At 41.2% G+C, this 25,779-nt stretch overlaps 2 protein-coding genes across 6 annotated transcripts in view; one reads left to right on the plus strand and one right to left on the minus strand.

The window, feature by feature from the left end:
• Positions 1–20,173, minus strand: part of ext1c (exostoses (multiple) 1c) — an 86,208-nt gene extending 66,035 nt beyond the window's left edge. The window contains exons 1-2 of one of the 3 annotated variants that reach the window (XM_026157439.1): positions 19,874–20,173; positions 7,523–8,914 (exon numbers count right to left, since the gene is read on the minus strand). In XM_026157439.1, the coding sequence (XP_026013224.1) occupies positions 7,523–8,469 (947 nt within the window). In that variant the 5' untranslated portion in view covers positions 8,470–8,914; positions 19,874–20,173. Of the gene's footprint in view, positions 1–7,522; positions 8,915–18,875; positions 19,816–19,873 lie in introns of those variants that run through there. The other 2 variants (XM_026157440.1, XM_026157441.1) reach the window with 2 other exon arrangements.
• Positions 20,174–21,346: 1,173 nt separating this feature from the next.
• On the plus strand, positions 21,347–24,387 carry LOC113015094 (probable thiopurine S-methyltransferase). 3 transcript variants are annotated; one of them, XM_026157016.1, is made up of 10 exons: positions 21,557–21,711; positions 21,940–21,982; positions 22,096–22,236; positions 22,507–22,599; positions 22,692–22,824; positions 23,100–23,152; positions 23,236–23,310; positions 23,778–23,863; positions 24,038–24,082; positions 24,249–24,387. In XM_026157016.1, the coding sequence occupies exons 1-10, from the start codon at positions 21,663–21,665 to the stop codon at positions 24,365–24,367; spliced, it is 837 nt and encodes a 278-aa protein (XP_026012801.1). In that variant the 5' UTR covers positions 21,557–21,662; the 3' UTR covers positions 24,368–24,387. The 3 variants fall into 3 exon arrangements, with proteins under 3 accessions (XP_026012803.1, XP_026012802.1, XP_026012801.1); XM_026157018.1 differs by lacking the exons at positions 21,557–21,711; positions 21,940–21,982 and adding an exon at positions 21,347–21,526; XM_026157017.1 differs by lacking the exon at positions 21,940–21,982 and having other exon boundaries at positions 21,554–21,711.
• Positions 24,388–25,779: the final 1,392 nt, after the last annotated feature.

Genomic DNA, 25,779 nt, shown 5'->3' on the forward strand with positions numbered 1-25,779 from the left:
AAACAACTGAAGAAGCAGGTTTAGTAAAAATTAAAATGGAAATAATAGCGTTTAGGAAGTGGGAGGTTTGAGGCTTTGAGTACAGCGGTTGAGAAAACAATGGCCGCATAAAGACTGGAACGCAAACATTTAAAGGCAAATGATAAGCAGGTTGCAACTGGCTTATCCTTTATCAGAAATACAAAATGTAATTCAATTCTATGTGGAATAAAAGTTGTTCATCAGTCCAGATGAGCAGCGATTGGAAACTTTCAAAGACCACTGCCAAAAAAAATCTTTTTCCAAGTAAGAAATACAGTCAAAGACATCATTTCCACTAGATAAAGTGAACTTGGATTGATTTGTGACCTTACAAATGTGCCTCCCTCCTGCACATTTTTGGCTAAAACCAATAATAACCATCTAAATACTAAGAATTGAGAGTCAAATCAAGCTTACAAATTACTCCTTGGCCAAGTGTTATCGGTCCACAATAATTCCTGGAAGTGAGATCACAATATATGCTACAGAAAAAAACAGAAAACTGTGTGCTGCATGACAAAATTGAAAGAAATTCACTTTTTTTTTAACCTGAAAGACACCAAGGTTAAAGAAAAAATCCAAAAGGTGTCATTATCTTCATACTTAAAACCAGTATTGAGGCTAGACCAGCCTCCTTCATACTTCTTTTAGTTCCACTTTGGTCTCCACCAACTGCAATTACACAATTCTGTCTGTTAAGCTGCCAGGTTATGTTAACTAGATAATTAATCAGAGCTTTTGGGGCTTTTTATAATGATGAGATGACACAACACTCCTTTCAGACACAATGAGCTTGAATTGAAACCTGAAACTTGTAATCAAACCAAGAAAATAACATTAATAAAGACATTAAAACTTGGTGGAGCTTAGAGGAACTACATAGTTTCATTAGTTCGGTCTCAGTCACACAGGGCTAGAGACTGGTTGGTGACCCTATGGCAACCTCTGATAGCTAAAGAAAAACCAGCATTTTGCTAACTTTGCTAACAGATGCTAACTTGTCTGGAAGCACATTTTTAAAACCAGCACCGATATTTGGTGATATTTGCCGATAGTTTTCCTTTCTTTTAGACAGATGAAACATAAACAAATATGTTGGTGTTTATGATCCCTTACTAAGACACTATGACAATGGTATTAAAGAATTATGTGTTTTATTTGTGTTTTATTGCTCGTATATGCATCTCATTTTAGATTTCCAAACATATGTTGACAAGTTGCAGAGTGCTCGCCGGTGGACAAAGTATGCAACGTCTACACTCATAACATGGTTGAAGGGTGTTTCGCCTGTCTTAATCTATCAGCCATATTAATTATTCACTTATTGCCCATTATTGACATATTGGGATAGATTGTTCTGACTTTATTCTTCAGGTCTTTTCCACATTTCACAGCCATCTGATCCACTGTGAAAGTACTGATTATAATGGATTTAAAGCAAACTTAAAACCAGTAAGTTTGTGGGTGAGCCAGCAGGTTAATCTTAAGCCCTGGATACAACCTTTGAGGCACTGTCTAATTTAATATATATATGACAAGACTTGTTGAAAGCACTGAGGGGAGAGGACCGATGTGTGGGATTAGAAAGAAAGACATGAGCCTGAGAGGAGGAAAAGAACGGAGGATGGAGTGTAGAAGTGCCAGAGAATCAAGGCTGCGTCTCATTTCCAAGTATTTTAAACAGAGACAGCAGATATGGGCCACACAAACCACACACGCACACACAAACCACAGCATCTCCAGAGGTACAATTTCACAGGCCCTAATTGCAGTGGGCTGCAGCATTTCTTATTCAGTTTGCCAAAATCTTAAACTGCACTTTCTCATATTGCATTTACAGATCCAGGCACACACACACATAATTATGCATGTTCCCACCCACATATTAATTTAGATTGCGCTTGTGCGGAAGTAGTAACTACGCTGCTATATTTTTTTCAATGTTTGCCAGCAGGTAACAACAGCACCACCTTCCTTTCCAGCCTTGATTCACTTTTCATCAACTGCACCGAAACCCTTCGTAGTTTAGGAATTCTTACCCATTTGCAAGCACATGACAGCTGAACAGATTGCACCTATCCGTTTCGAATCACACAGGCTTGGGAGCATTGCTGCAGCTTTTCCTTCTAACTTTAGGGTAGCAAATTCCTTCAGTTCTGTTTTGCCCGATTAGTATGCTACATTCATTCTGAACTCTCACCCAGGTTTTAAAGTCTGAGTGCTAGCTCTTTCGCCTTCAACAACCTCAGCCTCCTTCAAGGGAGGTCATCAATAATCACCATCGGTTTCCAACTCAAGAACTTATATAAACCAACCGCAGTTAAAACTAACAGTGATGCACAGCATTTGAGCGACTGAAATCTCATCCTCCTCCTGTGTTATCCATCTTTGGTTAAGCCACCACTTCACAAACACACTTCTTAGCTGGAAGTTTAGAACTCAGTGTTTTTGGCGGCACCTTTTGTACGTTTCTCTCCCTTTCTTTCTCCCCTCTCTCTCGATTTTTCGCACTCTTGCTCATTTACATTCACTGTACAATGCACGTTTCCCAACCCTTTCTTAGAGAATTCTATAAAGCGAGGGAAACTAGGCCATTAGGCTGCAGCGCTGCTTCTCCCTTGCTTCAACTATCGCCGCTATTCCAATTCCCTCTTCCTCTTCCCCGTCTTTCTCTCCCACTTTGCCACCCTCCCTCCTGCCCTGTTTGATACTCGCTTTTTCCTCAACTTGCCTGCGGTATCACCCAGTCTCTCTCCCCCCCTCCAACTTTTTTTTTTATAATCTTTATCACATGGCATTTTTCTTTTCTTCCTTTCTATCTTGCTACTCTTATGCCTTGGGTACCACTGTGTCCTATCTCCAACTTGTCTCTTTTCTATTTTATTCTGTATTCCCTCCCTATCATCCATAATCCATGTATGCTCTCTCTCTCTCACACACACACTCAAAGTTCCACACCAGTAAAATCGGACCAAAAATATTTCCAGGCACCTTCTGTTCCTATTCAGATTGCCTTTTCCCTATGGCACATTTTAATGGGATTCTTTGGGTCCAATTTACCAATTGTTCTGCACTTTTAACGAGTGACTTTGTGTTAATAGAATTGGCAGCGACAAAGGTATTTAACAAACCCTTAATGAAAAAAAAGTACTTTGAGGACTTCCACGGAGATACCAATTTTCCCTTAAGCCAGAAGTGCAACACTTATACAAAACTCAACAAAAACGCAATATAACCTAACATTTTAGAGCAAACCGTCTTTAAATCTAAGCTGGACACATAGCTTTTATTAATAATGCTTTTGAACTGGCTGCTGTCTGGTACGGTGGCTGAAGGAAAGGTTGTTGCTTTGTTATATTATATATAAAGTACAAAAGTATTTAGCATGAATGTATCGAAAGCCTTGTGTGTTTCATTTATTTTTTATTGTAAAGCAGTTTAATTTTAAATGTGCTATATAAATAACATTTACTGACTTACTTACATTTTAGGAGCATAAAGACAGAGTAAAACAGGTAAAACTTCTATTGGTGTTACACACAGTGGATATGGCGAGGTATACTGAGGATAAACTTCAGACATTTGTATGAAAAGGTATAATTTCAACTTCTGATGCTGAAAAAACATCCTTGACGATAGTGTTGATTTTTTTCTTCTTTCTTTTTTGTTCTAAAGTGTAAACAGAAATGAAATTATTAACCTTTTAAACCTCAGCAAACAAAACTAAATCTATCCTCTAGAGATGGCAACAAGATATTTTTTATATTTTTTTGCTAAATCTATGGGCCGAGCCGAGGGTCAAAATAATTTTGAGTTGGTGATATTATGTTCAAGACAAATTTCACAGACTGTCTGTAGGCTTAATCCTCTTGGTGTAAACTACTGTGAGTCAGTGAGGAACACAATTACCTTAACACAAATTAAGCTACTTGTGTTAAGGGGTTAATTAAAAAAAGATGTAATGTATGCATGAACGTGTTTACGTGTAAAAATATTGCTTTCCAATTTGGAAACTGAGCCTATGAGCTGTGCAAGTGTATCACAGTTTAGGACCTTCAAAGTGTAGGACCTTTGATATTCGCAGCTTTTATATTATTACCTCAGTTGCGATGTTATTACCATTTACGCATGCTGTGCACCAAATTGCTAACATTCAGACTCTTCAGTAAAAAATATGTATTCTATAGACTCATAGACTAAAAAGTTAATTTTTTCCTTTATATCCACCAGCTATGACTTTATACTGAAAGCTGTTTAGCAATTAAAGGCAAGAGATACATTAGTGAATGTAATCTCATCACCCATATAGCATTTCTTCCTTATAAAACTTCATATATTTTTACTGTTAAAACAAAACGAGGAGCCAGTGTTTACCCAGAAGGAAACCTTTTTGCATTCCTATCATGTTCTAATAAAAAAAAGGGGGGGAGGGGGATTTTTATTGGGGCAGAAAAATTATGTCATGACGCTCAACTGTTCGCTCCATCTGAGTCCCCCCCCCCCCCCCCCCCCCTTTTCCTAGTTCCTCCTCCTTCCCCTCCTCCTCCCTTTTCTCCCCCATGGGTTGCTTATGTCACTGATTGTCCAGGTCTCTCAAGGCTAATCTGCTGGTGTACCAGATGCAGGCGATCATTAACCTGGTGCTACCTTCTAAGAGCCTCATTAACCAAGACGCGGTCTCAAACGCGAACACAAGCTCATGCACGCCGTGTATAGCAGTGACAGTCACAAACAAAGAAGCATGCTTTCTCAGTGACACGGCCTATTAGGAGCAGAGCAGTCGTTTTTCACTTGCATTTTTGATCAAAAATAAAGAAGCAAACTATGTAACTGCAGACAGATGGAGTAACGAGGATGTGTTGCTACGCGATCTAAATCTTGCTCCTGCAGTTTTTCTCTCCTTCTCCTGTTTCTTTGACACGTCTTAATTCAACGGCCACCACGGTTCTCATGTTCTCCCTGCAGAAATCCCCCTTTTTCTTTCCCCCAGAGGGAAATTCAAAGGATGCAACAAGAGAGATGATCCAGCACCTTCCCCTTGCTCCCATCCCCTCTCATCTCTAATTCACCACAGAGAGAGAATTCATACAAAAGGAGAAAAGGTTTCTTTTTAAATCAGCTTTTTTAAAACTTTTTTTGTACAAATGACGGCTGTCTCCATTTGCCTCCCCCGTTCGCACCCTTGCACCCTCAGAGCCGTTGCTCTACCACAGATTTACATTGGAACTGCCTCTCATCCCCCACTATCCTCTCTACCTCCTCATAACCCTCCCACCTCCCCACCCGGTGTTTAAGTAGTGGGCTGAGTGGAATAAATGAATTCATTCATAAGTCTTACAGAGCTCCATCCCCATGCCTCCAATGTAAACAAGCCTATGGTATAGTCTAAAGCATGTTCCTGGATCAGATCAACCAACAGACTATGGAATTTGAAGCAAATTATATTATATTGTATAGTGTGCCACCACAACTTTCCATATTCATTATATTAGTATACTGACATGTTAATAGGCCCTCCAAAATTTGCTTTGCAGTTTTATTCTGTTATCCCCAATACAGCCATGCTTTGACAGTCTGGTGTGACTCGAACTTCTATCTCTAATTCTTTTCCTGCTCTTTGCAGGAATCCATCATCTCCTTTCTCCAAATGTTCTGCACCATCAGAATACCATGGTATGTCAGGCACTGACTTTATAATGAGAAGCTCTGTCAGCACTTCAGCTGCAGAGACTTTTATTGCAAAGTGTAAGTTCAGCAAGTGGGAAGCGAAAAAGAGACGCCCGTGTTGTTCATCTCTATGTAAATGCTACTGCAAAGAATAATAAAAGATAATAGAAATTGCACAAAAAAGTAGACTATAGTCATAGAATTACATTACTGAACATATATTTGATTGCTCCATACAAAATGATTACATTTACTCCTGCTTAATGAAAAAAGCTATTAAAAGTTGATTAAAAAAAGCAAATTAAGAAGCATGGAAACAGCCACTGGGGTCTAAAGCTACTCCACATTTAATACGTCCATAACAATTACCAGGGTGTAACGTTTTCTTTACAGTAAACAGAAAAAAGAAGTGTTGATGCTGGATTTCAGGCTTTTTGTGCTCGGGAGCACTAATTATTCTTCCTGTAAACCAAAACCTGAATGTCTGGTTGATGTTGACCTGTGTGTCTGCTGTAAAGCAACCGTTGGCAGATAAACCTGTTTTGAGTCATTTGATTTTTTTGGGGTTTTTTTTATAACTGAATCAAAAGCTGAACACCCAGCAAAAATGAAAAAAAAAAAGGTTTGCATGTGACTGAGGTGTGAACAGCTTATGCTGATGTTTCACAGTGCACAACTGTATGAAACGCACGATGAAAGGTAGTGATCAGCTCCGAGGCACATGGTTCTAATTGACTGGAAAAATGAGCAAGGGGGGAGGCACAGGGAGGAAAAGACATGTTTACCAAGCTGCTGCTGCGAAATGTACAAAGCCGATGGGTGTGTCTCCAAAAGCTTTTCATTATTAAATCGACAATGGGCGAAAAACCACTGGGTGAAGAGCTTCAAACAGCACACAGGACCTCAGTGGAAATATATAATTTGTTAGTTGTGACATTGTTCAACCTGTTTTCACATGTCACATCCCGACATTAATATTGTTTTAGCAATAAAGCCCTTTAGATGTTGCTGTAAGCTCATTTCTCAATGCGTTTTATCCTCCCCACCTCTTTGTCTTGACTTAAGTAACAGTGACAAGCATTCTCGGTGCAACACGAGCAAGAACATCTTGCCGTGAAAAACATGGACGGTCTGAACAAAAGAAAAATAGCACCCTTAAACCCAACAGCAGTTTATTATTAACAGATTTCGGAAAGCCATTCTTTGCGCTGACCTTTGCTTTGGTTCGTTTCACACAGCAGTTCCAGTTGTAATTCATTAGCTGCAGCTATGCTTTTTCCTGGACTTGTATTATTAAACACAAAACACAAAGTGGAAATAACTGCATGTGCACTTTGGCTGAATTCCCTAATTTGCCCATCTATCACACTGTAATATATTTGAAACCCTAAATAGTAAAGGTGCTCAAGGTCAGTTACCACAAGTTAGCCACATTACAATCACCCTTTAATAGGACTAATATAATTTAAGAATAAAAAGGATCGCTGGAAGTTGTGACCTGAATCTAAATTTCCAGAGACGTGAGTTAGTGTCTAAAATCTTTGATCTAGGATGCAACTGCCAAATATCATAAGCTCAGGCAGTCAAAAAGTGTGCAGCAATAAAAGAGAGACAAAAATAACCAGTGGGACACGAAAGCTACCCCTGACACAGCTTGTAGAAAATCAGCTACATCTAAAAGACCAATAAAACAGCATGTAAAGTTCAAACGGGAAGGCAAGCAGAACAACCCCATTGTGTATTTCTTAATAAAAAATATAAACCTTTCCACCATTTCTTATGAATCCTTATATAATGCCACATTGACTCATACATTCACTGTGGCCCATCTTACCTTTCGTATTCCAGGTTGTCATGGTCGCAGCGGGCGTCTTTGTGCTTCTCCCAGTCCTTCCCGTGGCGGCATGTTGTCAACGACACAATGTCCTTGCCATTGTGAATGTGATGAAGCGCATTTCTTGTGTCTGAGCCGATGCCCGTTAGATAGCGCTTCCCTTTGAACATCAGCAGGTACTTCCTTCGTGGTGGAACTGTGTTCCTCACCAGCCAGCCCCGCTCTCCACCCTTCTGCGGGTGATCCTTTGAGAAGAGAGGGATGGAGACATCAAAGCCCGGCCTGAAATGTTCTGTGTTGAGGCTGGCTTTGGCTAAGATGGCCTGGCCAATGTTGAAGCCCAGGTCCTCTGTGTAGTTAGGCCACGTGCCTGAGTACAGGTTGAAAATCAGATGGTTCCGCCCGTCATTCCACAATGGGTAACCACGGATACGTTCATCCACATTGGGCACAAACTGTCCTGATAGCTGGTCCCTGTCTAAGGTGTCTATACCAAGCACGAACAGACATGCCTCACGGGGGTCTGAGGTGTAGTACCGTGACTCGGCTATAGATGTTAGGATCTTCCTGTAGCTTTCCGACACGCGGTCGTTTTTCTCCGATGGATATATGTACACTCTGAACCCTTCCCTTCCTCTACGGCGACACCGAGAGAAGTCAAAACAGGTCTCCATGCGACAGCGGCTGTCTTTATAAATGGCAGACCATGCCTGGCGCCGCTGGCGGGGTGACTCTGCCATCCCAGGGTCTGTCTGAAGTTCATCCAAGTGGGCATAGCGGGGCAAAAAGGCTCTGTCGGTCCAGTTGGGCCAGGGGCGCATCACATCACCCCGGTGGCGTGTCAGCAGGCGGAGTAGACGCAGCTGGACTCCTCCACCCCAGTAAAAGAGGACCAGCCAGCAGCACGCACACAAGCCCAGCAGAACATACTTCTTACGCGCCTGCATGAGGGCCTGTGACAGTCTCCTTTTTCCCTGCTCTGTCTTGCTTTCGTCCTCTGTTTTTACTTTTGTTGTCCCCTCAGCTCTGTAGCCTCACAGGGGTTTGGGACTAACTTGCAACTTCTAACAAGGAGCTTCTAATGGAGGACAATGTGTTAACAAGGACATCGCTGCCTCTGAATGTGGCCCAGTCCACTTTGCCATTTAGAAAGGACACAGTCTAAGTTACTGACTCCCCTCTTTCAGTCTCTTTCTGGCTTTCCCATTTGCTTTCAACTGTACGCTCAGATGTGTGTATTAGCCCGCCTCTGCTGTAGCACGCGCTGCTGCTTTGTACATTTCTTCCGCTGTCCAGCCCGGCCGAGAGTGATGAAGGGTGATTTCTCCGCTCTCGCAGGCCAAGCTTGCTGCCTCATAGTGCCTGGCACAACTGCTGTCTGCAGGGGCCCTCCTGGGGAGAAGTAAACAAACAAGAATACACATCAGTACACAGAGCAGCATCACAGCTCTGCAACCAGCACTGAGAAACACACTGGGTTATAGTTGTTTAACTGCTGTCTCAGCAGATGCCGTAACTAACACTTTTCATAGCCCAGTGGGTATAGCTTTTCATTTCGGTTAGTCATATGTAATCTGCAACCCCCCGATCACATTTAATACACACAAACACACATATAATCAAATAGCACTCAAGTACCACAGCTGGGTAATGTTTCACGGCCAGCGGAGGGTTTTAAGCTGTCAAAATCCTTCTTCGGCTGGAGCTCATAAGGAGAAAATTGGGAAAAGTTAACTCAGCGCACTTTCAAAAAGGCATCCAACCGAGATCAGCCACACATCAAAATCATCTTTTCGTCAAGTCTACCTTCATCCCTCTCCGGCTCCCACACTCCTATAAAAAGGGATGGCTATTTACAGGCTCATTTGTACTATGATGTGCGCTCACTTCTGGAATAGTCTTTCTGTGATAGCATGAGAAACTGGGAGCAGCTGACTGGGCTTGATGCTATCGAGCTCTTCAAGCTCCAGTTGAACTGAAGCAGATACAGTTGAGGTGCAGTGAAGGAGAAAATAAGACGGCGTTTAGCATCTAAAACTGAGATGTGGAAACACAGCAGGAAAACATAACCGCTTTATGGCTCTGAGACGTCCATTCACCGTGGACGGACTGAGCGAAGGCTTTTTGTAAATTTGCAACGGTATTTTATTTTTTTTTGCCAAACATCCCCTCATAACTCCTCCAAACTTGTACAGTACCTACAGTGTGTGTCTGTGTGGAGAACACACCTCACAGTGAAGGTCAGTGTTCTTTCTGCCAGCTGCCACACAAAGGCAGCTTTCAGGCCTCACCTGGCCACCCTCTCTCTACCTCTCATTCACATTCCTCCTTTCTGCCTCTTCTCCAGCTAAGGAGAAGCTAGCCTGCCTTCTCCTCTGGCAGCAAAAACAAGCAGCACAATGACGGTGTGGGTAAACAATGCAGGTTTTCATTCCTCAAACTGAAATACAGCAGGAATGGAGTTTTGCATGTGAATTGCTGTGCATAGTTAAAATTCTAATTAGTATGTATGTTACTGGGTGAAAAGTGTGAAAGAAATCAAACATTTTGGCAGTAATTGTTCCTTTGGTTCCAGCATTTACTAAATATCTCAAGGCTTCAATAAATTCAAGGCTTCTGCAGTTTATTCAACGATAAACTGAAATTTGCGCTCTGCCAAGAGAGAAATATGTGACTGCGCGACAGATCACACAGACCTCTGTGTTAAGAAGAGCTTTGAATGTCACAACTAAAGTTATTTGGTATATTGTTTTTGCTGAATGAGTAGTTCAGATGACAGAAAATTAATCAACTGATAGCTCGAGTCTTTCATCAAGCAAAAATGTTCAGCATTTGCTGTTTTCACTTTGCGAAAGCGAGCACTCGATGTTACTGCTTGTGTATTTTTTGCTAATGTAATAGCTTTTGGGCAAACAAAAGCATCAATTTGAAATGTCACTGCAATTTTCATCATCGACATCTTTTGTTCCCAATTATTACGAAACAATCGAGGTTAAAGCCCTCATTGCAGTCAAATAAACATGCACTAGATTCCGGTGTCACTTTCTATTAAAAAATCTATTAAAAAATGTTCAGATTTAGAGAGGAAAAGTCTTAATTTAAGCTTCATTTCTTTATAATTTGCAAGGAAACAGTCAGTATTTAGTATTACCACCTTTATTCTCCTATAATTTCTTTAAGTAGTCTTTAGGAATAGTACTACGGGCTTCTTGAAGGACATTCAAAGCATTTATTTAAATGCAAGCAGCAGCAATATTCATGTCTGGGCTCTGGACAGCAGCATTATTATTACTAACTGGGCAGTGTATTTGGGATAACTGTACTGCTGAAAAAACATGTTGCTTTCCAGATGGTAGTAAATGGTGGGTTAAAATTTAATGGTACTTTTCTGTGTTCATAATAACATCAATTTTGACAAGATGCCCAACCCATGACATCGCCTCCACCGTGTTTTACAGACGGCTGTACCTCCATCCTGAAACCCTTTCAGACGAGGCGTCGGTGAAATGAATCAACCAGATGTCACGTGTCAGGTATTTGGTGGATTTTTTCTTATTTCTTAAGGACAATGCTCTCAGTTTTTCATCTGCTGTAAATACTTTGTTGTTGTTTCTGGTTTTTAGCGGTGCGGCTCCTTCTATTGTCCTCCACTTGTCCAAAAAAATTAAGAAATGGGGAGTGACTCAAGACTTTTGCACAGTGCAGTATATTAATAATGTTAACTAAGATTCTTTATATGGTCAGTTGCCCAATCAGTACACTAAGCTGTGGTTCTCTTTGCTACAACATGGTGTGGAATGCTAAACAGCGCAATACTAAAAACATCTAAGCAGTGGTCTGAGAAAACATTTTCAGTTTAGTACCACCATAAAATATGACTTTATTGTTGTGCTTGTCAAAATTAAACAGCAGAGGCAACAAATTCTTGAAAGTCTGACTTTGATTAAAGTAACTTTAAATGCTTGAAAGCGTGTATGCAGGTTAACTGTTACATCTGTACGCATAAGACTTGCATATAGGACTTGTGTGTGTGCACCACTGCCATGAGTGTGAGCCACAGCACCCCCAGGTAATTCGGGTCAGCTAATCTGCCTGTGGAGATGTTAGTGGGTGGTTTATGTCACCTCCCGTGTTTCTACTTTGGCCACAACTGAAATGCAAGCAGTCCAAGCTAAGGAGAAACAGACACTTGGGATCCCATTACATGCCCCTCATCAATAATTCACTGGCTTCTTTAGTTAAGGCATTGATTTTCCTTTCTTTATTTTTTCCACGCTTTATGTCCCCTGCCACCAACGAGCGCAATTAGGCCTCAGTTTTATTCAGGATACACTTTGGTGAGAAATGAGCTCTGTCCTGGTGATTTGTGGTTCCAGGGATAATTGATAGTGATGGCGGGAAGGTGTAATAGAAAAGTGATGGAAGGTATCGTTATAATGATGGTAATGATGATGGGCATGAAAAATTTATTCCGTTGCCTTATCTAATCTAATGCCAAGCCACTTCGCATAAGGACGCCATTGCTTTTGCCCGACCTCTGCAGGAGTCTTACAAAAATAACAGTCCCATAAGGATATTGATTTTAGTGCACCAAGTCTCTCTGCATTTGTGCTGGATGAACAAAATAAATTTCACAATAAGACACCAAGACACCATCTCGAATTTGAATTGATTTCAAAATTACAATACAAGGAGAAATATCAGGCGAATATCTGAGACGGTTAGGTTTCAGGTATCAGACTGGTGGAGGATAATAAGCGAATTGAACAGTCAAAGAATTTATTGTTACAAGATATCCAAGTATGTGGGAGCCTCTTGAGCTCTGCCGTGCACTTTTGTATCCAAGGACAAACTGTACAATGTCAAAGAGCGGCTATTAACAATAAGCAATAATGATGAATGCATGCATGCCTGGGCCTGACCAGCTCTCATAGCAGCTTTCTACTGCAAATAAGCTGGAGGATGCAGACATAAAGCTGCACACATAAACACAAGTAAGTGGCTTTAAGTGGTGACAGTCCCTCTGTCATGGATTGGTGATGGATCATTGTGGTTGGGTGACTAGCACTGGAAAAAAAAAAGCCACAAGGCTCATTGAATAGAGGGACCTTAACGTGGAAAGATAGGGTTCAAGAAAAGGTGAAAGCAGAATTCTGAGCTCTACAATTCAACCCTTGGTGATTTATTTTCCATCTACACCTCCTTACCTCAGTTTATTCATCAAGTCTGTTTTTCTTTTTTACTTTCCCTGTCCTCTCTTTTTCCCACTTTACCCAAATTCACTGGAGGGTTTCACTTAAACAATACATGTTTTTTGCTCCTTTTTAAATGTGCAATTATTCATTCTCTAAAGAGGGATGACGACAGGCATGAAAAACTCGGAATCACAGAAACGAGGAATACACTCAGTAAGGCCAACGGTTCTTTGATCATCCCCTTGCCTTAAGTGCAAAGACATTTCTAGGCAGGTTCATTACAATGTCCTGAGCAAACAATGAAATTGTGTTACAGTGAGGTGAAAAAAAACAGGACTGGAACAATGAAATATGAAGGTTATGGTTCATGTACGAAGAACAAGGCAAACCAGTTTGATACCAAGTAAGTTCGCCTTACTTTGCCTTTCTAAACACGCTTCTAGCATACTCTGACTGAATCTAACACTCACTGACAGCTTTCTTGGGTACATCTGTTATTAACACAAATATCTAATTAGCCAGTCACATGGCACCAACTCAATGCATTTAGGCAGATATGATCAAAACGACCTGCTGAAGTTCAAACTGAGCATCAGAATAGAGACTTTTGGAGTCAGATGGGTAGGTGCGAGTATTTCAGAAACAGCTGATCTACTGGGATTTTCCCCACACAACCATCTCCACAGTTTACAAAGAATTGTCCAAAAAATCCAGAGAAAATATCCAGTGAGCAACAGCTCTCATGGTGAAAATGCCTTGTTGATGCCAGACAAGATTGGCCAAACTGCTAGTGTGGCCATCCTCTGATGGCTGTTTCCAGCAGGATAACACACCAATGTCACAAAACTCAAATTATCTCAAACTGGTTCAACATTGAAGAAGAGTTCACTGTACTCAAATGGCCTCCACAGTCACTTGATTGCAATCTAGTAGAGTACCATTGGAATATGATGGATCAGGACAGTGGCATCATAAATGTTCAGCTAACAAATCTGCAATTGTTTGGTGTCATCATGTCAAGGTTTCTGGAACCCTGTTGAATTTATGCTACAGAGAATCAGGGGCCAATAATAGCAATTCTGCATTTAATCAAGTGTCTCGTATTTGTGCAATCCAACCCCCAATTTTGATACCAGTTAAAGTTTATTATTTTCCATTAATAGTCATTCTGTTTTATTACCCTGTACATAATTATCACATTGTAAGTGAGGGAGTCCACCACTCCTAACCCTGCCCTGAACATTCCTTTATAAGCACCAAAGATTTATGGCACAATGCACCCATGACACTCCCATGTAGGATTACTCCATATATTTTCATCCCATTGATATTAGCTTCACTGTTTACTGCTGTTTCATTTTACACCGTAAAAACAAAACATAATAATCACAAAGGTTAGAAAAGACCATTTCAGGTAATCAAAGTGCCGGTACAAAATGAGAGAAGTGTCAGTTTTTTGGCAGTTTTTAAATGGAATTAATGGAATTAGAAATAGCAGCCACTGTGAAGTACTCCTAAGGATTAAAGCTTCAAATGATTTAACAATCTATTGACGGTAATTTAATTTGGAAGCAAACCTGCCTGATAAGTGCAATAATATTTGGAGGACGTGGAAATATTTAGTCGAAATCTGCAAATGAATAGTAGATAATAACAGAGGAAGGAGAAAACAACAAGATGGAGAGCTCAGCTCTGAGATCGATATTCTATGGGCGATGGCTGGACCCAGTCCCTATTCTTCCTGCCCTCAATCTCTCTCCCTGATGGCCTTATGGGTGTCCCTAAACTGCCTCTACCTGCTGCAGTTTTTCAGAGAACAACACGATTAAGTCATTCAGGAAATGGAATTGAAATTTGTCATCCCATGTCTCCTATGAATTGTGTTTGCACAGCAGCTTATTCAACTGTGGTTATACAGGCTTTGATAGAAAATGAAAACTGACTTGTTCTGAAATGGATGTTGCCGATGATGGCCTTCTGCTAGAAATTCAGCATTTGTCAATTTGCGTTTCTCTCCCACCAGAAGGGATATTTTTATAAAAGAGGTTTCTGTCATTCTGTGACAGATTGGCTTTTTCCTTATTTGTTCAATTTGATGTTTTCTGGCCACATCACCAGTGCTGAGCACAACTGACATTGTAAATGCTCGAAATGAAATCCACTACCATTACAGTCATTCTCTGTATGGCAGAGTCATTGCCACTGTCAAAGAAGCAAAAGCAGCATTATTATGTCTGAAATGATTTGAGCAGACATAGTGCAGCTTGAAAATTGACACTAGATGGGCAAAATTCTGGGTAAAATGAGATCTCCATCCCTTCCCAGATGATACAGTTAGACAGTCCACCTGAATGATGAAAGCTCACCACAGCCTGAGACGCATCCTGGGGGATTGCTCTTCACAAATACAAGTGATTTCAGCGAGTTTTTGTGGTTGTATGTAAGCATATGTCAAGACTATACTTAAATGCACATCTGGCGCGCATGTTGTTGCTGGCCTGCTGCTGGCGATATATTAGTTCAGCAAAATAAAGTGTTCTGAAGAAAACACAAATCTTGTGGTGAGGTGAAAGGCTCAGTCGAGCTAAAATTAAACGCTGGACCCTGTTATTACAGGCCTGAGAGATGTGACAGCGTGACCGAGGACTAGAGGATCATTGCACTGCGTTGTTTGTGTTATTACAGTGGTTACCGCCTGTTTTTCGTGTGTGATCCTTGAAATGAAACTAGTTTCTACTTGTGATCCCTTAATACTTGCATATTTCACAGACTACGGAGGCCAATTCAAGGAATGAGTCATATTAGCTCCTTAGGGTGCTTTGCATGTAGACTGTGTAGGGTTATAAAGCCCCCTAGGCTGGAAAGCGCTGAGTTAAGTTCACAGTGTCAGCAGAAGCAGGTTAGAGCTTTTTCTGAGGATGACCGTTTTTAAATGTAACACGCAGCAGTAGAGTAAGTGTGTATCTATACAATGTTTGTTTTGGTCAGGATGCTTTCACATCATATAAAAAAAGAGTTTTTAGAGGACTCTATACAGTTATGTAAAACTAAGTACACCCTTAACACCAAGTACTGCTTTCATAGTATTGAAGAAGGTGAGTAGCAGCCTGATAATGCTGATCATTACCTATAGTAAATGATCAGTCAGTGTGAGAACATCTATATAAGCAGTAGTTTGGGCATCTTGCTGGTCTACAGCATTCAAATGTGTATTAACAAAATGGCACAATCTTCCCAGCAGAGGTTATCCCAGGATATTCACTTCAAGGTCAGACTGTGGAATGCTCAGAGCAACATCTCACACTCTAAAGGTCCCAGTTAGAAGTTCCTGACAGTACAATTAGAAAGAGAGTGAACAAGAGTGGCTTGTGGGGAAGGGTACTCTCTATAAAGAACAGGGGAGCACAGTTTAAGGTTCCTCAAGTAGAGATGGAGGATACAATGTTACAAGCTTGACTGCTCATTACAGCTTTTGTTAATTGTTCAATTTTCGCTCTGGCTGTTGGGTTGGGGTCTACTTGGCCTTAACGTGACTCTGGGTACCTCACTAACTTTGTAGTAGCATGCTGTCTGTGCTCATTTGTAAAGACCTGAAGTTGAGTCAGGAGTATAATGCGGATGAATCTGTTTATCTGTTTACCATTGTGCTCTCGTCCTTTTGTGCAATAAAAGTAAACACAATGCCTTTTCAGTTGCACTTTTATCAGGGAATGTGTATAGAAGGGCTATGGAGCATTGGTGAAAATGGCTTTTGTGTATGTTTCTTTGTACTTTATGTTCTTGGTATTTTTCTGTGGCATAATAAATCGGAGTACCTGGAAAACAAAAGCATTTCTATAGCTTTTTCAAAACGTAAAACCTGATTAGGAGTCACTGAGTATGAGGGGTTTGCCTGTCTGTAGTCACATCACTCAGTCTGTGAAGGGCTTCCTCCTTTGACAGACCTGCATTAAAGGCTTGGGATGTGATCCATGTTCCATTTTCTGTCCTTACGTACTAGTTGCCCTTTGAAATTGAGGTGCTCTTTACACTCCCACACACTGTATGCATATATAAGCAGGTACACACACACACTTTGGTCTTTGCTGAACAAATGGCTTTTTACTTTATAAAAAAATCATCTCTCTTGCTGTCTCCACACAGCTACTGAAGTCTTTTTCCATTAGCTCGACCACCTCAGAACCATAATGGCCATAAACTTAATCAAGCACCGGTTCTTTTATGAGGCCATTTTCATAATATGGATAACAGCACATTCGTCTCCAGCTAAATAAAACCGCATTGCTCCGCCTTGGCCAAGGTACTCCGACACGGTTAATAAGATGTTTACCTCAAGCTGAACGCCCTGCAACGGAACCAGCCTCCAAACCACGCTCACATTCCAAACCCGGCGTAATTACAAGCTCGGTTGATTAATCAACAATATGCTGCACTCCAACGCCACAAGGGCTAATTAACAAAATGAACAAGATGGGCAGGAACACTTATTAGGAAGTTCAAGCTCACTCTCTGAATTTGGCAATGCTGTTTACAGTCCTAAAACACAGGGACAGAATATGTGCGGATATCGCACAGGCGGAGACTAACAATAGCACACCAGTCCAAGCATGTAGAGTAAAAGAGCCTTCGGAGGACACTGATACAGCACAGTGGCTGGCTGTGCACCTGACAACGCACACAGCAGAAACAGCATGCAGCCGAATCCATCTGCCTTACTAACCGGTCCTGCTAACAACGCATCTTACCGACGGCGCATCTTATCTCTGCAGCTTCGGCCTAGAGGCAGTCTCACAGAACTCTAATCAGATGGGAATAAACAATCTGACCTTGACAACACCTGATTAGATATACGATCTGACCCTAGGATAAGAAAGAAGAACAACATTCCAGGCAGAGTTCAATTAGCCCTGCGTCTCCGAATTTCTTAATCTTGTGCTTAAAATACTTTTTTTTAAACAGTCTTTTTGTTCAACTGACTGCAGCTTTCACAAGAGTAACAAAAAACATTCTTTAAGACATTACACACAAGGAGAATGACCAACAATAGAATACTACAACAGACAGTCCAAAGGTTGCACAATGCAAACTCCAAACTCAGCTCACTTAAGGAACATGTGACTGGAAATTCCTGCTGTCCGTGGAATATGCATTCCGCCTAGCTTGACATGACAAGATTTGTGTCTTATTCACGAGGGAAGGTATTACAGAACCATCATGAATGAGAAATCCTATTAAGATGAGGAGGTTGCCATTAAATGTCATTTCATAAATCAAATGAAATTCATGTACAGCTTATTGTCAAGATACAGCCTCCCCTGAGAGCCTTTTGGGGTGGAACCTCAGTGATAATGACAGCATTTTGTTTGGAAGCACCATCATTTTTCATCAAAAATAAATAAAGAAAGAACAAAATAACTAGAGACTTGTAATTAAATGCTGCAATGAACTCTGCCAGCCTAGTTTGTTTCTTTGGGATTCATTAATACGTGGAGCACTTAGTGGGATGTGAAAGCAGGCAATCTTTCCAGTCTTTCCTGAGCTATTAGCTAATGCGAGATGGGCATTAGCTAAGACAACTGGGCATCAGAACAAAACAATGCCATTTAGACTGCATCAGAAGATGAGCAGGAAGAAGTCATAATACAGTCAGTGATATGCACACTCCACTGGTGCACACATGCCTTGTATAATCAGTGTGCCTGTGGTCTGTTCACAATCTCCATCAAATTAGAAAAGATGTCTGGAAAGACTTCATACTGGAGTAAAAAGATTCTTGTTTTGATATTACTGCCAACGACTTTGCAAGCGGAAACAGTAGGACAGCTGAACTACATTACTTAGCTTAATATTCTTGGATGGTGGCAGAGCAACCCGCAGCCCATCTGTCCAGGGGGAGAAGCCTGTGCTGACTTCCCCCCATATCCCAGAGATGTAGATAGAATTACAAAACACAGCTATATACGATCCTATTGTATCAAATTACACCGGAGTCAATAAATCAGAATCAGAATCAGAATACTTTATTGATCCCTGGGGGAAATTATTTATAAAGGCATCTGTCATAGTGTGACACAGCAAGGTGTGCAAATCTCACTGTCAAAACATGCCACAGAAAATCACTGAGATATGTGCCCCCCGAACCAGAACCAGAATCATACCTACAGTTGCGCTTTGAACTGTTGATCGTGTTGTCTTGCGGCTCTGCCGTAGCCCCTTTTTTCGGATGACACGAGCTCTGGAGGCTCAAGACACCAACTTCTCCTCTGGAGCCTTGCAAATCCGGAGCCTTACAATATGATTAAGTTCCCACCTTCTGGCATAGCGCACACTGTACGCACAGTCCAGGCGCTTCCAAAAATAAAAAACATAATATTCACAATGCCAAAGCGGAATGTCCCGCCGCCCCCCCGTGTCCTCCGAATTTCCCAAATCCCTCACAGCGTGTTCTCCTTTATTATTATCCAGCATGCACCTCTCTCCGTCAGAGCACCATGGACAGCCTCCCCATCACGCACTGCTACTCCGACAGCAACCTGGTTTTACATGCTGCCAAATACAGGCAGCTTGGTAGTCTCGTGTAATCCAGGGGTGGACTGAAGTGCCCCTGTTGCTCTTAGAATGACTTTAAGCATCAGTGACCTTATCGCAAGCAAGGGTCGGTCTAACAAGTCTTTGAGATTTACTGTTCAGTAGGATGGTGAGGGCTGCTACGAGCACTTGAGATTCCCGTGTCAGTGAGCAGCGAGTAACAAAGGTGCGCTGAGCTCTATGCAAACAATACATCAGTGGCTAATAGCAGTCAGGTGCCGCTTTCGAGCAGATAAACGCACTTTACCGGCTATTATCCCGGCTATCAGTGCAAGTGCCGTGATCATAAGCGGGTGGAAAGCGAATCTGAAAGCGTTTTGCTTGAATTTTTAAAGAGCGCGAGCTTGCAGCGGTGATTTACGCCTTCAGGACAGAGGGCAAGATGAAAGAAAAAATATGAAATACATATTGCTACAGAAATTATTTCTTAGATCTCAACAGATCCACCTGCTTTAATCTTACTGCTCAAATGCATTCTCAGTAATCACAGCCTCTAAACATAGCAGCAATTACCCAGTACAATCCCCACAGCGCCCCGACTTCTCCCCAACAGAGAGCTCGCCCTTACCGGGTAGCGAACCGCGCTCTTCTCCTCCCAACTGGTGATTTTCCGTTTCACACCACGGCCAGGCATTTGCCAATCAAATCAGCGTGCAACCAAAGCTTTCCCCGTTGGGATATGAATGATGAATATGCGTGATAAATTGTCCATTTTTCCACATCCACAACAGTTCACGCTCGACCCGCCCCCGGGCGGCGGTGATTGGTCAGAAGCTCCTCGCCGTCTTCGTCGCCCCGTAAAGAAAAACACACACATCTGGACGCGACCCTGCACAACTGGAGCGCTTCGGAAAGCCCGAATTACGCACAGGAATTGAACCAACACAGAGGAACGTCACATTTTCTCGTGGTTCACTATGAGTGTTGAATGTAGTACGTTGTTTATTTTGGCTAAAGATAGCAATCTTGGTGGGAAGCATTGTTTCCAGTACACCAGCGTAAACAGAGCATAAGCAGGTAACAGTTCTTTATAAGGGAGACCAGTATAGAAGAATAACCTTGCTTCAGCAGTTCTATCAGCTGTTTAAAAATAGCTTTTCGTTGATGGCCAAGTTGAGAATAGGCTACAACACATTATTACTCTACATTAAATTAGAGTGCAGCAAGATGCCTCTTTTTTTTAATTTTTGGCAACAAAGACTTATATCCATATAACGGGCAGATTCTACAGATTTATAATATCCGTTTTTCCCTCTTGCAAACACCAATAATATCTGAATTCTCCTATGGACTGCCGCTGTGTTCTAGTAGCCTATGTTTGTATGAAGTAATGTCGTTCAATGTTACATGGTTAAATTTACACATCTTTGCATGTTTGACGAGCTACAACATTTTATTTTTCTTGAGGGAAGTGTGTGTATTTTTTTTAATGAAGTAGAAACTACGGAAAAAAGACCTATGCCAGAGCGCTTCAGTGTAAAACCGGGATTTCTTAAACACTTGCGCCGCTGTGCGTCCGGAAAACACCTTTCCCTTCCGTCCTTCCTTACGGATTCTTATTGTCTTGCTGACAACATCGTATCACTGGAGCCGTACCAACCCAAGCGTGGAGAGAGGCAGGCTGGGCAAGCGAGACTAATCACTGTGCAACAGTCCAGAGACTTTCTGAGGATTAGTGACAGCTGCCACAGTTTGAATCGTGATTGCAGCAAGCGTTTACAGAAAAGAGAAAGAAACAGAGGGGTCCATGATGGAAATAGTGCATTATTTATATCGCAAAGGAATACATGGGCAATTTGAAAAGCAAATTCTGGTATGCATATTGCAAATCAAGATAGAGTTTATTTAGCAAAAAACAAAACAAAACCCTGCGTACCCAGAGGCATCTGCATAAAAGGTACCATCAAATTAGCCAAGAGTTCTAATCACACACACACAACATTCACATTATCTTCTTTTGTTGTATTCCTTTGCTTAATCTTGAGCAATGATTTAAGAACTCGAGATACTGTTACTCAGAATGCTGAGTAACATTTTTCTGACGTACCATGAATGCATCATCAGGCTCCTCCCAAACCAGAAATAAAACCCGCTTGATCTTTATTTTCAAAACCTCGTTTCATTCTCCCAGGCAAAGCATTCCTTCTCGCACTTTATAAACACTGAGAGACAGCCGACCGAGAGCTCAACGGAACGCCTCGCCTTGCAGACAGAACTCGGGGTAAGAATTCAGGAGAGCCTCGCTGCGTTTATTGATCGGAGAGCTTGCCCGGTCAGCTGTGTTGCTGAACAAATATTAGCAGCCTTCATTCAGGAGAGACACGCTTTGAGTTTACGGGAAAACATGTGCGGTTCTAATGTCTTTTCACGAGTACTGTGGTTGTTTTTATGCTGCGCTATTGCAAGGTAAGCGAGGATCTGACATTGTCATGAAACTATTACATAATTATTCATTTCCGCTTAAGAATGACGCTTTAACGACGCTGTTATTCAAACCATTTGTTTGGTTATAGCCATCGTGCCATAGTTTAGTTTATAACGGGACAACAAGCTCGTGCAGATCCACGATTAATGCAGATGATTTTCTACCAGAAGATTCAAATGACCCATCGGTTGGGTTTTGTAACCCTGCAGGTGACAGCTCATGGACCACACGTGCTTACATTTTGCCGTTGCTGTAGGTGTCTTTATGTGCAAGACCATAATCCTGTGCGGATTATGCATTCTCTTCCTGTCTCCAGCGACATGAAGTGGGGTTTTTTCACAAACAATTCTTTTTCTCATGTCTAGCTGCTCTCCTTTAACCGCTGATCGTCAGGCAAACATAACCAGCATGCTGGAACAGCAGGCAGATCGGGTCATGGCCCTCGGTGAATGGGAGGAACGCTGGCAACAGAACAAAATCGGCTTCCATCAGCCTGAAGTGCACAAGTAATGACCCCACTTTTTTATGTAGTTCAGTGGAGTGAGGGTGCAAAAGTAGCCCAAATGCATGTAAGACTTGTGAAGATTACATCAACTATAAAGGTGCATCACCACCTAAAGCTGTGTCCTGTTAAAAGCTTTAGAAAGTGAGCTTAGATTATCTATTTTTAAGACAAGTACCATCAATACGGCTGATCCAGACATCACCAGACATCACCTCAACATGAGATTGCAGCAGGAATGTGTATTTTGCTGTTAATACTGTTTTTCTAACAGAATGCTGAAGAAAAACATTGATAAAGTTCTCAATGGACGAACAGGAGTTCGCTTCTTCTTCCCTCTGTGTGGGAAAGCAGTAGATATGAAGTGGTATGAAAACATCTTACTAAATTAAATTAAGTTGATCAGTATTAGTGTCAGTTGTCATCTTTGCTAACCTTTTGTTTTTTCGTGATTCTCAGGCTAGCAGACATGGGCCATTCAGTGGTTGGAGTGGAGATTTCTGAAAAGGCTATTCGTCAGTTTTTTGAGGAGAACAACATGACGTACACCGAGGAGCCTGTGCCTGCTATACCTGGAGCAAAGGTTTACAAGGTTGGTGAACTTCATGTGTGCAAACACGACCACTAAATGATCTAAGCTGAGGTAGTCAGTGTTATTGCTTCTCAGCAATTAAGTGTCTTTACGCTGAATAGAGTTTTTTATGGTGATGCCTGAGTTTATTATGTGCATGTGAGCAGCTCTTTCTTCTGAAAACCGTTTTGATCTCAGTGAGATTTTGGGCAGAATGGCTGCAAGCTACAAGAAAGTTATATTGCTTACTTTAAAACAGACACAAGTTGTTCATCCGTGCTGTCTTTTGTTTTTAGAACTCAGAGAAAAACATCTCCCTGTATCAGTGTAACCTGTACAACTTCTCCAAGTGAGTAAACTACATATTGTTTTATGCTTTTTAAAATAAAATAATTAAAATTACTGTTAAATTGATACTGTTAAACTTCACAGTTCCATCGAGGGTCAGTTTGGAGCAATTTGGGACAGGGGCTCTCTCGTGGCCGTCAACCCAGGAGACAGAGAAAAGTAAGATGAGATGAAGACCCTCATTTTAAACCCTTAGAATGACATTTATTTCAAACTAAATAAACTCCAAAACATTATGTTCTACACAGTTTGATACTGTATTATATAATGCAGCGGTCCCCAACCCCCGGGCCACGGTCCGTGAAACGTTTGGTACCGGGCCGCGAGAGTTGAGGCTCGGGTGTGAAATGTATGGTTTTCAGGGTTTTTAGCATTATTTTGTTATCGTTTTTATCATTAACTCGGTTTTCCTGGGTCTTTTCGCGTGTGTTGTGAATAAATCTTCTTCTTTTTCGGTACCGGTACTAGTTTAATTTTGTTGGATTTATCCGCGACACTTTAAAGGCCGGTCCGTGAAAATATTGTCGGACATAAACCGGTCCGTGGCGCAAAAAAGGTTGGGGACCGCTGATATAATGTATCCATACACGGATGTCCCATGCCAATGCTATTCTTTTATTTTGTAGGTATGCAGCTCTCATTATTTCTTTGATGGCGAATGACTGCAGATACCTCCTGGACACTTTACTGTACAATCCTGATTTATATCAAGGTATTCTATATCATTTCTATATTGATTGTGTGTGTGTGTGTGTGTGTGTGTGTGTGTGTGTGTGTGTGTGTGTGTGTGTGTGTGTGTGTGTGTGTGTGTGTGTGTGTGTGTGTGTGTGTGAGAGAGAGAGAATAAACATAAAATACCATATTTTAAAATCTGTTGATCTCTTAGGGCCTCCCTTTTTCGTGCCTGATGAGCAGGTGCATAGTCTGTTTGGTGAGTACTATGAAAAATAATTATGGCTGAGCATTTTATATATTAACCAAAATACAAGTGATAACTGACAGATTTGTGTATAACTACAAAATATGGGGTCTTTTTTCCAGATAATTAGAAACTTTTTTAATTGTGTATTATTTTGTTTTACTTTCTTTAAATTCAGGGAGCAGCTGTGGTATAGAGTTGCTGCAGTCAGAGGATGCTCTCACGGACAAACAACGAAATTGGGGACTAGATAAATTTCTTGAAAATGTGCACCTCATCACGCCAAAGAGCAACTAAAGGCTCAGAGTTTAGAGAAAGAAGAAGAAAATCCCGGGAAGGAAAAATAAAGTGGAAAGTGAAAGTGCCTGAAATTCAAGAGAATTTATAATTCTCCTTTTTATTTGTTGTTGTTATGGATCAAATAACATGATAATAAAAAAAACACGATCATAAGACAAGATGTCTGGTGTTTTTAATGAGTTTTGTAGCTGTTTAATTTTATTTATGACTTTTGCACTCAAAACAAAACATAGAATTCAGAAAATATTAATTCTATGATAAACAATCCACTGAATTTAGAATATGTCGAAAGGCTAAACTGTGGGAGTCACCCCTGCGTAAACCTTTTATTCAGTCGTGGCTTTGAGCATTAAGCATCCAAGTTCTCTAACACATTTCAAACAGAACTCCAGAATTCATAGAAGCATATGTATTATTAAAGATAGAATTAGTAAGATGAACAAGATAAGATTGTATACCCTCATATAATGGTCATGTATTTGCACGTACACCTTCACAGATGCTATACACTCGAGTGTAAGCACAGAAATACACCAGCTTAGAGGCAACCACCCTCATCCCTGCTTTCCTGCACTGGTTTATGATTGTTGGTGTCGTTAGTTATTGTGCTGTTTACTTGTAGTTAATGTGTATATGCATAAATACACTCACCTTGCACATTAGCAGTACCAGGTTGGACCCCCTTTTTGCATTCAGAAGTGCCTCAATCGTTCATAGCATAGATTCAATAAAGTGCTGGAAACATTCCTTAAAGACTTTGGCCCATATTGACATGACAGCGTCACACAGTTACTGCAGATTTGTCAGCCACTGTCATCTCACTGTCATGCTCATGAAAATAATATGAGATGATTGGAGCTCTGTGGCATTAAGGTGTCCACCTGGAAGCAGCCATCAGAAGATGGGTACATGGTCGTCATTATGGTTTTGACATGGTCATCAACAATACGCAGGTAGCTGTGGCATTTAAACACTGCTCAGTTGATGCTAAGAGGCCCAGAGTATCAGAATCGTTATTAGTATTTCTTAATGCCTCCAGCCAAGCAAAGAATTTCATAAAGGTCCCAACTCCTTGTACGTGCAAAATAACCCCGAGTAAAAAAAAAGAAAGAAAAAAAAAAGCACATATTCATTACTCTATCCCAAATATTTTTATTAAAACACCTCGATGAGGTATTTTGGGTTTGTGCAGCCACTCCTTCTCAGATCAAAGTAAAGAGTTTTTCTTCATTTTTTTAAGCTACTTTTACAACAGGTTTTCTCAATAGACTGAAAAATAGAAACCCTAAAAGAAAACTGCCTTGTTTTACACACATCAAGAAGGAGTCAGACGACCGTCGGTTCATCCCGGTCAATTACCTCCGAGAGCTCGGGATGCTTCCTCCGTTGGGTACCATAAACGTATGAGA

Source organism: Astatotilapia calliptera, chromosome 22 (genome assembly GCF_900246225.1).
Source record: "Astatotilapia calliptera chromosome 22, fAstCal1.2, whole genome shotgun sequence".
Classification (NCBI taxonomy): domain Eukaryota; kingdom Metazoa; phylum Chordata; class Actinopteri; order Cichliformes; family Cichlidae; genus Astatotilapia; species Astatotilapia calliptera.

What these genes read in the sequence shown, in the direction of transcription:
- LOC113015094 (XM_026157016.1), top strand. Translation starts at nt 21,663, where the DNA reads ATGTCTTTTCACGAGTACTGTGGTTGTTTTTATGCTGCGCTATTGCAA. An exon ending in AACCTGTACAACTTCTCCAA is followed by an intron (nt 23,153 to 23,235) that starts GTGAGTAAACTA and finishes TAAACTTCACAG; the next exon opens with TTCCATCGAGGGTCAGTTTG. An exon ending in CAATCCTGATTTATATCAAG is followed by an intron (nt 23,864 to 24,037) that starts GTATTCTATATC and finishes TTGATCTCTTAG; the next exon opens with GGCCTCCCTTTTTCGTGCCT.